General features: G+C 39.9%; 2 protein-coding genes across 4 annotated transcripts in view; one reads left to right on the top strand and one right to left on the bottom strand.

The window, feature by feature from the left end:
• rnf123 (ring finger protein 123) overlaps positions 1 to 15,075 on the bottom strand; it is a 177,237-nt gene that overhangs the window by 142,692 nt on the left and 19,470 nt on the right. For both annotated transcript variants that reach the window (XM_030051078.1, XM_030051079.1), the window contains exons 22-24: positions 8,442 to 8,542; positions 7,190 to 7,382; positions 6,277 to 6,422 (exon numbers count right to left, since the gene is read on the bottom strand). In XM_030051078.1, the coding sequence (XP_029906938.1) occupies positions 6,277 to 6,422; positions 7,190 to 7,382; positions 8,442 to 8,542 (440 nt within the window). The remainder of the gene's footprint in view (positions 1 to 6,276; positions 6,423 to 7,189; positions 7,383 to 8,441; positions 8,543 to 15,075) is intronic.
• On the top strand, positions 3,739 to 5,244 carry LOC115358932 (uncharacterized). Of its 2 annotated transcripts, none has more exons than XM_030051082.1 (3): positions 3,739 to 3,868; positions 4,117 to 5,102; positions 5,172 to 5,244. In XM_030051082.1, exons 1-3 carry the CDS (start codon positions 3,840 to 3,842, stop codon positions 5,222 to 5,224), a joined length of 1,068 nt encoding a protein of 355 aa, XP_029906942.1. In that variant the 5' UTR covers positions 3,739 to 3,839; the 3' UTR covers positions 5,225 to 5,244. The 2 variants fall into 2 exon arrangements, with proteins under 2 accessions (XP_029906942.1, XP_029906943.1); XM_030051083.1 differs by having other exon boundaries at positions 3,764 to 3,869; positions 4,084 to 5,102.

Here is a 15,075-nt window from a genome sequence, read left to right as displayed (position 1 = left end):
ATGGTTGTATGTATTGTGATAAACATTGTATTTTCTAAACTATTCTTATCTTTATTGTGCAATTTTGCAAAGTGTTTATTTTCATGCACTGATCACTGTCTTTGCACCATGATATTTATTAGCTCTGAAATGCTACTGTCAAAATGTGTCTACAGAAATTCCATCAAGACACATGTCTGCACATACTATATTGAACTCTGACTCTAGCCACTACATGTGATGCAATTCCGACAAATGTTGGCTTTCACCAGGGCTATGTATGTTACTAAGACAAGGTCGACTGGATGAATAAAATGCTAAAACCACCAATGAATATACATTGATCAACTTGTAGCACTAAGAGTTTGTGTTTATTTCTGGGTAAAAAAAAAAAAAAAAATACTAAATCCAAAAAATTACTGCCCACACAATGGGACAATGACTGTCTATCCACACTGTCAGAACACCCCATTAAGCAGAATATATCTTGGCCTATTGACTTAATGGAAATATTAGTATTTTTCTGTTAAACCCAATACTGAATGACTTTTTAGCAACAACAAAACTGAAGCCTCTTGTTTGTTGATCAATATGTTTTACTTTGTGAGATTCATGTGAAACAGCTTAAGGCAACAGTAAGTCTACATGATGACCAATCAAATGGTAGAGATGGACCGCCTGCAGAGTAAAAAGACACATTTCCTTAAAACAGTGATCCGTAACTTTCCAGATACAGCAATGGTCATTGCACCACATGGTGTTATAGTAGATCCACGGAAGTAGGAAGACTAAGGTATTTTCATCACTTGCGGATTATACCTTTAAATTAGAGAAAGGACATAGCAATATCAGAAAGGTCAAGATGCCTGGCACTCGCAAAAGCCAATTTCTGCTTCAGCACTAGACCAGAAATTGGAAAGATTACTGGAAGAATGAAAGCAAGAGAGACGTGCAATCACTGAACCACATTCACACACAGCAGGGATGTAATCAGGAAACCAGAACAGGAAAAAAAAGTGTGTGTGTGTGTGTGTGTGTGTGTGTGTATATATATATATATATATATATATATATATATATATACATATATATATATCAGTAATTCCCATTAGGAATTAATGGGAGCTATGTGTACAAAGTCCTAAAATAATCAAGAGTAAAACTGAGACATCACAATTCTGAGAAAGACAGAAGGACATTTAACATAGAGGGGCATGTATGCATAATATGCATAATATACATTTAACATAGAGGGGCATGTATGCATAATATGCACCCACACACTCATGCACATATTCTCTTAACTACCCCAGGCTCTAGCTGTGCTGTAATCATGGCACCTCCTCAAGAGTGACAGAGGAGTGAATATAAAGTATGGGGAAACCTCTAGCAGTGAAATGCAACACACATGCATACACAACTGACTCTTCACTGTAAGGCTATAAAAACATGACAGGTTACAAAGGAATATTATTTAAGCCCTAAGAACAGAAATGGGGGATATTAATATTATTAATTAAATTTGTAATTAGACTTGGAATGCTATGAACGGCCTTTTTATGATTGGCCACATAACTTACAAAATTTCCACCCTAATCAGAAATTCCATTTGCATTTCAGTGAACAAATCCAGCCAAAGGCATTCCACTGCAGTGCCTAAAAGGAGATGCTGGAAATACAGAGAGGGTTTTTTTTTTGTTTTGTTTTGTTTTAACAGAACACCACTGAGACTCATTTGGGAGAAGAGAGAAACTTCAATCACTTACCAAGAACATGCTGTCATATACTTTGCATGTCCGTAACTATAAATCTTTTTTTGGTTCATTAAATGAATAGCCATTTCAACATCTACAGCTTATAGAGAATGCAGTGGCAAGGATTATAGCTGGTGCTAGCTAAGAAGATCATGTCACTCCATTTCACTCCATCAGCTCACTGGTTATTTGTTGACTTTAACATCTTGTTTATCACTTCAAAAGAATGGATAGCCTTCCAAAGGCAGTAAATGTATACTGAAACTGCTCAAGTATAATTTCTTCCCATCAAACAGCAACAAAATGTTCTCTGTGATTCATCTTAATAAATCTAGAAAGAAGTAAAGAACTGACTCCCATCCTATTGCTATAAACATACATTGTTCTGAATCTATTTCCTCATCTTCAAAAGAAGGACCTGGCACTGATATTACAGTAGTAAAAAGTTTGTAGAAGCAAGGAAATGGAAAATAGGAAAGTAGCAGCTCTCTTCCAGCACGACTCCTCCGCACTTAAAATACTTCTTCTATAATGATGCTATAAAGATGATTATAAAGATGAGCCTACTCTGGTTGTCTTGGGTAAAAGTTACCCACAGAGAGAGCATAATCAATGGAAAATGTTAGAGACACATTACTGGCTCTGAGCTGAAAGAGACAGACAGACATGGGTTGAATTCCGAATGAGCCTTGATTTACTGAGTAAACCCAAGATACACAGAGTAATAGAGAGATGGGGCAGCTAAACTGAAGAACTATATTGTCTGATAATGTGGTGCTGAGCCACCACGGATCAGTCTGTGTTTCCTTTGTTTTGCAGTTTAAGTCTTCATTTCTCTTTTTGTCATAACAAGTTTGCTTTTCTCGCTCACTAAGAGTAGCTTTTTTTTTAAGATACAAGTTGCCCAGTGACAAACTTTGTTTTTTTTCCTTCTGTGTACCAACAAACCCTTCACCCCTTTCATCAGTAGAAAATTCCCTGATAAAAGCAGCAGTAGTTTATGCATTATAATGAAGCTTGGACTTTTACTTAGTCACAGAGGAATCAATAATTTCTCTGAGCAAGGAAGGAGATAGGACCAAAACTACATGGGTTGATATCTGAACTTAACACAACACTACACAACTGATTTCACAAATAATCACAACTTCAACAACAAAAAGGATGAAAACCTGGGTATACTCAGGATACGTTTACACGTACACGGGTATTTTTAAAAACGGCGACATTTCCCTTCGTTTGTGCCCTTTGTTTACACGCAAACGGCGAATTCGCCTCTGAAAACGATTCTTTCTAAAAACTCCGGCAAAAGTGGAGATTTAGGAAAACTCCTGTTTCGCGTTTGCATGTAAACTGAGAAAAACTGAGAAATACAGAGTTTCAGGCAGCCGACGTCACGTGCCAAAAGTGCGCACAATGTTTACATTTGGCTATGGTGATCATAGACATGATATACGTAAATTATGTCTATAATGGTGATGATCATGGATGCATTCACAGTAGCAGTCGCATTTCTGTCCATATGTTTGCATTTTCAATTACAGCAGCTTTTTTATATAGAGGAGCAGAGATGAATAAGGGCTCGGAGGTCAGTCTCCTCCCTCCAACACAGAGAGCCAGCCAGCGGCACCGCCAGCATCGCTTGGGTCCGACCTGGGTGGACTGCTGTCAGGTTTGGCTTCTGATTGGCTTGCATGGTTTTCTCCTTCTTCCTACCCCGCCGCCCATAGGCTTGGGGTTGTTATGATGGTGCTCAACGGCGTATTTATGCGGGTTGATGTAAACGGAAACTTTTTTGAAAACGATGCCGTGTGCACGCTGTTATTTTGGAAAACGGAGGGAGGGAAATATTCGTTTCTCAAAATACCCGACTACGTGTAAACGTAGCCTCAGTCTTCAATGGACATCAGTGGGCCAAGTTACCACTGTTAGCTTAACTGACACACCCCAGTCTTTTCTGCCAACAGCTGTTGCCAATCAGCCATCAACTGGTAGGTGGTGGTTTGGAGGATCCTTTATAAGGAGCACATGGCTGATGAAGCAGTATAGCAGGGGGGTTTGTTCAGTAAAGTGTTTGAGCCAGCTACAGCTGAATTTCAGAACAAAATGGCTGTACTTAATGAACATTCCTTAAGGTAAGCTGCATTGACTTTGGTTTTATGTTTTGCATTGGGTTGTTTTATGTTGGTTTGTTCAACTCTTGTCTCTGCAGGGTGTTATGGATTTCATGCCTGCTGATTGGCAGTGCAACTTGTTTTAGAATTGAAAAATCTTTCATACCTCCTATAGGTACACTGGGTTCAGGAATCGTAATCCTGAACAGCTAGCTTTTAAAATTAATTTCTATCTTATTTGTCTCAAACAACCCTGTTTCCATGTCCAGAGACTTGACTAGCCAGCTGTTTCCCCCTGGCTATCAAAGGTCTGGCAAACCTGACAGCAGCTCCCCTCTACCAGCCCTGTCCTACCCCAGCTCTAGGGATCATGTCCAGCTCCCTGGCTCTCAGAATCCCAGTGAGAAGCTAAGCTCCAGCCAGTCATCTCTCAGACCAGCTGGCTCCACCAACCTTGGCATGGGAAATGCAGGGCCTGTCTCTAAAAGCTACCCCTCTTCCTCAGACAATAGCTATCACTGGAGAATCCCAGCAGCCAGCCGAGTAGCTCTGGGCTTTTACATGGTAAAGGGCCTTCTAACTCTTACCAGGCTAGCAGTCAATCAGGTTTTGAAGAACCTAGCAGTTGGTATGGGCCTGTGCGTTATGAGGGCAGTGATGCTTCTATGGCTTTCAGTGGTCATGACCATATCTATGGTATGGGTAGTGAGTTTGACAATTTTCCTTCATCCCAGGATGAAGGCTATGGTGGTCTGTATGTTTCCTAGGGTGAAGGCTACAATTCCCCTCAGCGTAGTGCATATGACAGTGAGACAAGACTGCTCGAAGGCAATTTCTATGGCTCAAATGTTGGCAGCAGCTACTCAGGAGCTGAGAAAGGGCAAGATGGTGGCTTTGCAGCCACTGATGCAAGTGAGTACAGCAGTGTGGGTTTTCATGAAGTCCCTGATATGTCAAGTTTTGAAAGCACTGGACACTCTAACTATGGTTCTGTGGATGGAAGCAGTGGCTATGTCATTGAGGTCACTAGCGAAGGGGACTGGGAGGAGAGCCCTGAGCCAGTTTTTAGTGATGTGTCTGATCTGGAGCCAGTCTCCTCATTCAGCTCTCGCTCAAGCTACCAACGAGGAAGAGCTGTCTTCTCCCAAACTACTTACACGCCTGGAGAGGTCCAGTCACCGTATCACATGGCAGTCGACACCAGCAGTGCGAGTCCAAAACAACCTGCTAAAGGTGGCTACTAAGGATAAGACAGGTAACTGAACTGATTCATGATAAACCTGAGCATTGTAAACAACTTCACTGACTATTTCTCACCCTCTAGGTCCAACATTCAGCTCTGGCCTGAGATCACTATCTGCTATTGACTTGGAATAAAGTTCTCTCCTTCACGTGTGCATCTGTCTTGGACTTTTTGTCATAAGCATAACATGTCTGTGATAGTTCAAATGCTTGGGTTGGTATCAGACTGAGTAAATCTGCTTTTGGACACCTGTCATGTTGAACAAGATGCTAACCTTGAAGGCAGATTGTTCTGTAAGTTCAAACACTGGGTCTAAGCAGCACTTCAGCTGCTCAACTGAAACTGTTAAACTAACTTGTACTCTAGACTGGCTGGCCCATAACTTAAATGTTATAGTTGCAGAAAAACGCAGGCTTGGGTACATGACCAACCCAGTTAGACTAGTGGAGCAGGACAAGGATTGCATGTAATGACTATATACAATGAGCTATGAGCTTTGTCATGAAAAAGCTGACAAAATCTAGTTGCTGTCAAGCAATTAGATTTGTCCTCTATAAAGGAAATCAATCCCCTGAGTGTAAGGCATTTGAAAATGTAATGACTCCGACCAACCACATCTTATCTTCACCCGTTAAAAGCTTTTTGCAGTGCAAGCAGCCTGTGGACCTTAAGGTCAGACTCTGAATATATGAATAAAATATTCAGCATTAACCTTTTGTGCATCTATCAGACAGCTGCTCGCTTGGTGTAGGTAAAATGTATTGCTCAATATGGTGTTCAAATAAAACCTAGTCAACGCATGAACATTTTATAATCTCAAGCATTCAAACTGTTTGTGTTCAAGAGCTGATGAAGGGTTGTTTACATTGGTTTTTAGGGGGGAGCTGGCCTTTAAAGTTACAACAGGTTTACATGTACAATTCAAATCTGGGTACACACTTAACAAGCATCTTAAATGGGCAGTTTGCTTGAAAAACCTTTTATCAGGACCTTACAACTACCAGCTGGATTTAAAAACACCTGAGATCTGCCATCAATGGCTTGTCCAGTCTACTGGCAATGGAATATATTGTTTTCCTTGAGTGTGAAGTATCTGTGGGTTGGGGCTGCAGATTAACTCAATAGAGACAGGCAAGTGGACATTAGGATAAACCAATGCACATTTGCATGCCCAGAGAAAACACACCTTGCCCAGCTGCTGATGCACGCTCAGGTTATACATCATCACAATCCCATCAACGATCTCCAAAAGAGACTTCTCTGCAATTGGCTGATCTGGCTCTTCCAATGGTCGCCCAAGCAACAGGCCATCGTTGCCATGGCTTCCTTCAACTTCAGGTTAAAGAGGAAGAGGAGAGGGGGGAAAAAGAAAAAGCAGTAGAGCAAAGACTACAATAATCAATCACCCTTGGCAATGTCTACCGCTCTACAACAAAAGTGACCGGAGGTGAGAGGTTGTTTGGAAGCGGTATGAGATTGTTTCACCCATTTGGTTTGGATAACTGTCATCCAACTGTGGCAATCCCTGGCAAGTTTCAAATCTCTGCAAGTTGATTTTCATGTTTCAATGAAATTAATGGGAACGGATGCCTGCCAAAATGGTCAGTAGTAATGTAAAATGTGTGTGCAGGGTAGTAAATGAGCTAAAAAATGCAAAGGAGACTTATGGACTTCATTAATGTGATGTCGGTAAACTGCTCATCACTAAATTTCTTTATTGTGGCAGGTAGCAGAGAAAATAGTGGAAAAAAATGCATTATATTACCAAATGTTAAAGGGTATGCAAGGTACTCTACAAAAGAGGCAAAAGATCTATTGTGTGAATCCAACTTTCTCTTAATGGAACACATGCTCTCTCTGCTTAGGAGACATTTTTGTATTTCACATAAATTTGTCATCTCCTGTGTGCTGACAAATACCATCAGGGAGCAAATAAATGTGAAATCAATTCAAGCAAACAGGGTAAATCTACAGGGTATTAAATAATGGGTGTTTATCTCTCTGTTGTAGCCCAAATTGTTGACATTTTCATATGAAAAGCTTTTAGAGAAGAGGCTATGTCTGTTCAATCAAACAGAGAAAAGTCATCAGTCACTTACTGTCCTCCTCAGTCCTCTGCTCCACAGCGAGGGTGCGAACTTTAACTTTTTCAGGCGGCGCCAACGGTCTTCTGGGAGTCATGAGACTGACGGCAGCCGTGCTGAGGAACCGGTTAGCACGGCCAAGAGTAGGAGAACTAAGCCAGCTGGGCCGGGCCAGAGCTCCACCCATAGCTGCTGCACCAAATGGTCTCTGTCATTAAAAGATACTGTATTAACTTGCATGCGCACACATGGTCTTACCCCATAGAAATATCATTTTACAGCCCCAACTCCAAAACAGTGATGTATCCAAATACACATCATGGAGGGGGGGAGGGAAAATACATGTATAATGAAAACACTGGGTTCCATAGTATTTGCGAATAAATTTTAGCCTATGTTTGCGATCACTGGAAGCGCAGGGTTCCAACATATTAAGATACAAAGACCATCAGAAAATTTAGACTATTTTAACTTAAATTTTGCAGACTTTTCTTTGACTGACAGCTAACATGAACAACAACTGTCCTGTTACTGATAATAATGCTGTAAATACCATAATTTCATGCAACACAATAAAAACAGACCATGCCATGTAACCCATATCTGACTGATAAATGATAACACACACAGCCTGCTAGATAAAGAGGAATCTGATACCGGCACCAGTATTGGTATCAGACATCTACGCTGATCCAGACATAATGCACGGATCATATATCAGACTCATGTTACCAATCCACGGACAGATACTCAATATACACGTACCCACAATGCCACCTGTAGTATTTCCACAATATTTCTGTAGTTAATCAACTACTACTGCCTCCACAACAGAATGTCAGCCTGGCTGAGGTTTTCTGCTTCCTTGGCAATGCCCTCCCAGATGCACTGTGCTGATTACATGGCACCTCTTACACCTTTGTATGTGAAGCGACTTAACCTACAGTTCTAATAAATTGTTTTGGAATACATTTAAATTAATGCATTTTTGTGTATTTTTGTTTTGTGTGGGTTACTACAGCCTCTTGTAACCTTGCATATTAATACCAACAATAACAAAGACAATAACATTAATAATAAATAATAATCAAGGAAAAAGAGCCCTTGTATCAGATTGGTACTTGGTATTGGCCGATACCCAAAGCCTGGGTATTAGATCAGAACTGAAGAAAAGTGGATCAGTGCATCCCTACTGCCAGTAAAGCACAAACTCATACAAACACACAGACACAAAAGCACAGTTACACATATGCATGCAAACACAAACCTGTGCTGCTCCGCTCTCTTCATCCTCATCCAAGTCATCCATAGATGTGGCCTGGATCTCTGCAGGGTCAATGATGATGTTGGCTTTACTGGCAAGGTCATCTGGTAGGGACAAATAAACCATATAAAAGCAATGCTTCACTTCCATCCAACATTTTCATTTTCAAGCAGGCGCACCTATTTAATAAAAGAAGAGGGAAAATAAGATTTTTCTTGATGTGGACAAAGATCTGAAACAGAATTACATCATTCTGACAGTTTGATAAAGCAACTTTCATACAAAAACTCAGGAACAAAAATAAAACATTACAGAAAAGACATCAAAAGCTTAACAGACAGACAACCGTCATTCGGGCTGTACACTGTACACCTCTGTGACCTACTTAAGTCCAAATAATATCCAGGTTTTCTACCAATATAAAACAGACATGCTCTACCTTTATACAGGAAGCAGCAGTCCTTTCATCAACAGGACAGGGTCTACTGAACCCATGGCCTCAATTTTTTTTGTTTTTTTCTCCCAAGTGGCCAGCTTGACTGCTCCTGAAAGGAAGTTTATCAGAACCTACAGGCTTCTTCTCCGCTAAATGTTTTGGACCAAAAATAAACAGATGAAAAGAAATCCTGACCCAGAACTTCAAACCACATTGCTAGCGGGCTAAATAGCCTTCCCGTGTTTCGGAAAACCACAGAGACAGAAAAACAGACAGCATACAGGCTGCAAGCAGCAATATGGCAATTGTGCTCAGTTTAGGAATTTAGTCATGGCACCAACAAAGGAAATCTATACAGCCATTGTTGATGAGTAAAATCTGAGAAAAAAAATACCCTCACCCTAATGATTTTTCTGGGGGGGAAAAAGAAAAAAAATGATTAGTTATTTTGAAAGTTGTTACTCTGAACTCTGACTGTTTTTTAAATGCTCTATTTTCTTTTGAATTAAACAGACAACTGAAAAGGTTTAAAAAAAAAAATTTTAAAAATGGGGGGGACTTTAAAAAACTAGCTCATAAAATTCAACAAATATTATCTACTGTCTCATCTTTTCCTAAAATTAATTTCATGATTTTTTTCAAGTTGTTAAATCATTTGTAAGTAGCCCTGTCTGCAGTAATATTTACATTCATACATGTTTTGTGTGTTTCTGATCTTAAGAAGGTGCACTGCAGTTGTGCAATGGACAGACCAAAAATTGTTTTAGGCTTACAGTTTTGGAACACAATGGAATGATGAACTTCACCATTTCTATTAGGCTGCAATGTATCATATTTTTAGTTTTGAAAGTGGCTGTTTTGTAAATGATTTCTTTGGCATGCTCATTTCCTATTCACTTCTAATATGACACAGCTAAAAAAATGTGCAAAAAGGACAACAACAAATTACTACAGAAATTTGTTAAAATGTCAACCAGATGGATGAAATCTAGTCACCTACCACATGCCCCCTCTCTCACAAATTAATTTCAAACAAATTAGGAAATTATTAGGTGATTTATTACAGAAAATATATACAGTAACACTGAAAGTCAGCCAATTTTGTGCTAAAGACTAAAATTTGAATAAATTTGAAAGCACACTTACTACTTGTCGAGATCTATATATGGTGCACAGCAACTGTGATGAAAATCGAGCAAAGTACAGAGGAGTTAAAAGGTTGTTTTTTTCTCCCTTCAGAGTGACGGGCATCATGATTTACAAAAGGCTTTAGTGTATTCAAGTTTTCTCTGATTCAGGTCTACACTTCTGGTTAAAGTTGAAACATAGTGAATAAGGCGGATTTTCGATGAATTTTCAAAGTTTTAAAATTTCGATAGATTTGGAAGAACTGGACCCATATGTGAGTAAAGGCTGTTTTGGACAACAGTCATACAACAGTTTGCACAGTTTTGTTCATGGGAAGGCGGTTTGAGCCAAGAAGATGAGAATGAGAAAATCAACTCACCAACACAAACAAGTCTACCAGCTCTCAGGGCTGAGTCACCCGATAAATACAGCAAAAGACAAAGGCTGATAGCTAGACAGCTAGACAGACAGACACGAAAACAGACTGACAATAATCTTATCAAATAAGGATTATTTCATTCTTGGCCAGCCCGGTAACATGAAGTGAACAACTCTCAAAATAAAGACCCTCCATCAAAATGTGAGGTCAAAACTACCTTAAAGCACTTAAAATGAGCTGAGTATTTTTTTTCTCCTTGTGGTTACCTAAAACTGGTTTTCTATATTTTATCCTCAGCTTTAATCTATCTAACTCCCATTTTTCCATTACATAAATTCTCGAGAAAAACACAGTGACATTTTGTGTACTGCACTCTCTTGTTGATCTGTGTACTTCTTACTTTTAGTTGTATCTGGTGATAATAACCTCAGAATTTAGGCATATTCAATTCCTGCACTCATTGTGCGTCTCTCTGGATATCAACAATCTGCAGGCTACAAATGATTTTGCAGGCCATCATCCAGGTATTGTAATTCTTTTTTACATGTGCTCATCCTGTAGTTGTATAAACTAACTTAGGCACAATGACTTGGGGACCTAATTGAACCATCATTCATTTTGTCTTTGAAAATCATTGGCACAAACACTACTGCAATACATCTTCCTTAAAAAGTGGTGAAGATTCTCAAACTATGAACCCATAAATAACTAGGGATTGAACATAATCCAGTCTGTTGAATTCCAAACAACTATTGGCTTCCTCTCACATGTTCATGCAACTGGAAAAAATCCCTGCCTAGCAGTCAACCAACTTGATCAGTAAGCTAATCAATAAATAAGGTCAAGCTCCACTAACAACAGATGACCTCACATCATGAGAGCAGCTAGCTAGATGAATGGCCTAGTGATTTACAGGGCTAAATGATGGGTGGTGTTAATCAAGGCTTGATTAGATGCACGTAGAGTGGAGCAGGGTGGGGAGAGATACTGATGAGAGAAAACGCATGACAAATGAGAAAAGAGGGAGAGAAAGAAGGAAGTGTGACACAAGGAGGGTAGGAGTGAAGGCTGGAACATGCTCCGTCTGCACATCAGCAAACATGCACGGGTGCTGTTTGGAAACGTCTCTGTCCGGTGTTCATGCTTACTCGTAGCCTACGGATTGTTACGTGTTGACTCAAGGGAAGTGTCACATTTAGTACACCACAAAATACAGAAAACACAGAAGAAACCGGGAAACACAAATCTATTTTCGCCCCCAGTTAAAAGAAATTGCATTACTGCCTTTTTATTTTCGAACCAAGTCTGCAAGGCGCTTTTTCTATCTGCTCCTTGTTTGTTTGTCGCAGTGGCTCCCCTACAAACCTCTGTGGCCTACGGTTCCCCATAAAACCCTTCTCTGTGTAGCTCCAGAGACATTGACGTGCATCTTTGCATAAGTATAATTCCACCTTGAGACAACTTGGATGAAAAGAGGGAGAAAATGAGTGAGAAAGACTGAGGCAGGGAGAGAGAGAAGAGTTTGAAAATAAGCACAAGGCTAAGAATGAAGGAGGAGTGGGAAGAAAAAAGGAAGTGACTGAGTAACAACAAACCTAAAGACAGAAAGAGAACAGGAAAAAGCAATTATGCACACTGGCGGAGGGTCAGGATCAATCTGGCCCAGGAAAAACCTACACTCCATCAAAACACACATAACGCACACTCGTAGTTTATTGAAGAATATGAAAATGCTCAAGCTTTGACTGAAAAAGCAAAAATTAATGTCAGGCAGCCCTTTTCTTTTCACAAACATATCATGTGATTCTAACACTACCAGTGCCTTTAACTTTTCAAGCCACACTTTTGCTCATTAAAAAAACTTAGTAAGCACTGTGTGAATGTAAAATAAGGGCAAATGGATTTGACCTAACTTAATGTAAAATACCAATATCAAATTTACTTAAATCATGTCATTCCATAATGAATGAATTGTGACAGTTGTATGTAAGCTGCATGAGTAAGACAGACATGCATGCACTAACATATTCGTGGATTAGTCTCATTATACAAAGCACATTAGCATTCCAGTCAGGCATCACTTTCAGCTGGTAGGCCAAATCAATCTGGATGAGGGACAGGATCAACTTCATCCCTACTGGGGCCAGAAGCCTCATGACTGCAGTGTTCCCTTTAGAGGGAAATGGACAACAACAGCCTGAACCCCCCTAGAGTCATCTGATGAAAAGCAACACAATCACTGCCCTGCGACCATGAGTGTGGCAAACTGTTTTGATATTGCAGATAACTGTAAGACAGAGAGTCATGAGAGTCAGCGGGTATTGCTCTGATTGGAGCACATGCTCTGAATCAACAGCAGCAAATACACTTGAGGCGCTGGATGATAAGTGACACAGACACAACTGCTAACAATATGGGAGGCTGTTAAGATGTAGCACACAACTCAATGCCAGGAAAGACATTGGATCTTTATCGCTGCAGCGAGCAAGTACAAGTCACTGTCAACGGGTCAGCCCCAAAAATTTACAAAAGCTTGTGTCATTTTACTTTAAAACTTTAAAAACTCCATTAGCCTTACTGCTATAACTTTTAGAGTTCAGCATGGTTGGTATGGTGGTAAGCATATGTTTTTTTTGGTTTGTTTGTTTTTTTAACTTTTTTCTACTGCCGTACAAAAATAACATCAACATTAAGTGTAGCATTGTTTCAAGCAACAAAAAGAAAGGGGCAGCGCAGAAAAGAAATATCATGTTCAAAAGCTGAATGATTCAGTGGATTTTTACACAGACCCTATTTGGTCCATTTTAATCAAACCATGCTGCATTTCCTCTGTTAAAGGGATTTTGAGACAAGATGTTGGATACCATTCTCACTTCTGTACATCCAGTGGTTCAGTCCCTCGAATCTGAGTCATTAGCCTAGCGTCAAAGTGAAAAAAAAAAAAATCTTACAGCAGTTCTGAAGTTTTTAAATACACACCTTTTTAAAATAATCAGTAAAAATGTTATAAGAAGTTATCAGAGTTATGACAAAAAAAAATTCCACTAGAAGAACGACCTATTCAACTACATGTTTTTTGTTTACAACTAACAATAAAACATGCTGGCCTAGAGCCTTTCATGCGGTTGCAGCTTAATTCTCTAATGTGCATGCCGTGTTGGCGCTGTACACTGAGGCCAAGCCAATTTCTGAAATGACCACCACCTGCTGGGTATTAATCATCGTGAAAATCAATACTTGTCGAAACTGACTGAATACACTGAATTCTCTCTCTCCCTAGTTTTGTGAGTGTGTGTTTATGTGTGTGTGAGAGAGAGAGTGCAGTCTACTGTTGGCAAACACCAAGCAGTATGCTTGGTGTCCACAGCAGAATAGGAGTTCCTCTAAGCACTCCTCCTCCCATCTGATATGGATTTCCCATCCAAAGCAGCACCAAGATGGTCACAGCTTATCACCAATTACAAGCTCCCTTCCTAAATGCAGCTCTATTTTTGAATGGCAACAAACAGCATGTGTGAGATAAAAATATTCACAAAGCTGATCCTAGGAATATGACAAGCCAGTAGGTCCAAGTCATTTGTGAAGAGGGCTTTTGGTATGAATGAAGCACTTTGTTTGAACTGACAACAACCAACACCCTGCTGGACTCGCTGGACGATGAGAGTCACAAAACTGATCTTGCCATATTGTAGAGTACAGCTCCAAGTCAGTACCAAGGCAGTGGTGTAATAACAAGCTCCTAGACCCTGAGTCAGTGGATGATGAGCATAAACAAGACAGATAGTGTCTAATCTGTTTCTGACAGCTTAGCAGACTGTTTTATAACTCAAAGTCTGTGATGATGCAGCGGGTCTCTATAAAACTAAAGACAACAAAAACAACCTCAACCCTGTTAGGATCACGGAACAGTGGGGATATCAACTGTGAAAGTGCATCATACATGCTTAATAACACTGTTTATGCAACAGCTTTATTAGTTAAGTGGCTCTTCTCAATACCAAGATGATCACAAACAGCGGTAGTGTCCTGTTTTTGTTTTTCTGCATGTGTTGCCTGTAGCCAGGCAAACAAGATAAACAATATGTTCCCTTGTTGTTTGATATCCGTTATCTCCTTATACACAACAGAACAGGCTATTCATAGAACCAGCAGCAACTTAAAAGAGCCGTTTCAGTGTCCAACTGACAGACTGTTTAAATAAGCCTTTGAGAGATTATTTGTTTTGATGTCTTCTGCTGGTAATTTCTCTCCCCATTAAAAAATGGGCAACTTTTGAGGAGCATCTGATACAATTTCCATTATCACTCTTCTATCTAAAACAAAAGACCAGATCTCTCTCTCTCAGGAAAAATCTAAACGAATTACCCACTGTTGGCTGGTAATTTATTCTAGCCATGCCGCCCTGCCATGCTTGGCATTGAATGAACAGCATATTGTCAGTGCAGAGAGAGCCCACTGGGGATTATCAATCCACATTATACACCTGTCTGGCTGTGTCTGCTGACAATGACAACAAAACACTGCACTCCAGCGCATCACTTTCACAACATTATGCTTGCAAGGACGCAAACACAGCGCTGCGTCCATGTGAAAACAACATGTAACCAATTTCAGTGTTTTCACTTTCTCTTGAGTGAGCATTCAAGCTGCATGGATGCCAGTCTCTTGAAACATCTTGACACTAAGATGCATGA

This window comes from Myripristis murdjan, chromosome 5 (genome assembly GCF_902150065.1).
Source record: "Myripristis murdjan chromosome 5, fMyrMur1.1, whole genome shotgun sequence".
Lineage (NCBI taxonomy): Eukaryota > Metazoa > Chordata > Actinopteri > Holocentriformes > Holocentridae > Myripristis > Myripristis murdjan.
The sequence above is the reverse complement of the archived record's forward strand: the minus strand, read 5'-3'. Positions and strand labels throughout refer to the sequence as shown.

Coding starts and splice junctions, on each gene's coding strand:
- LOC115358932 (XM_030051082.1), top strand. CDS start 3,840: ATGGCTGTACTTAATGAACATTCCTTAAG. Junction 3,869..4,116: donor CTTAATGAACATTCCTTAAG/GTAAGCTGCATT, acceptor TTCCATGTCCAG/AGACTTGACTAGCCAGCTGT. Junction 5,103..5,171: donor GGCTACTAAGGATAAGACAG/GTAACTGAACTG, acceptor CTCACCCTCTAG/GTCCAACATTCAGCTCTGGC.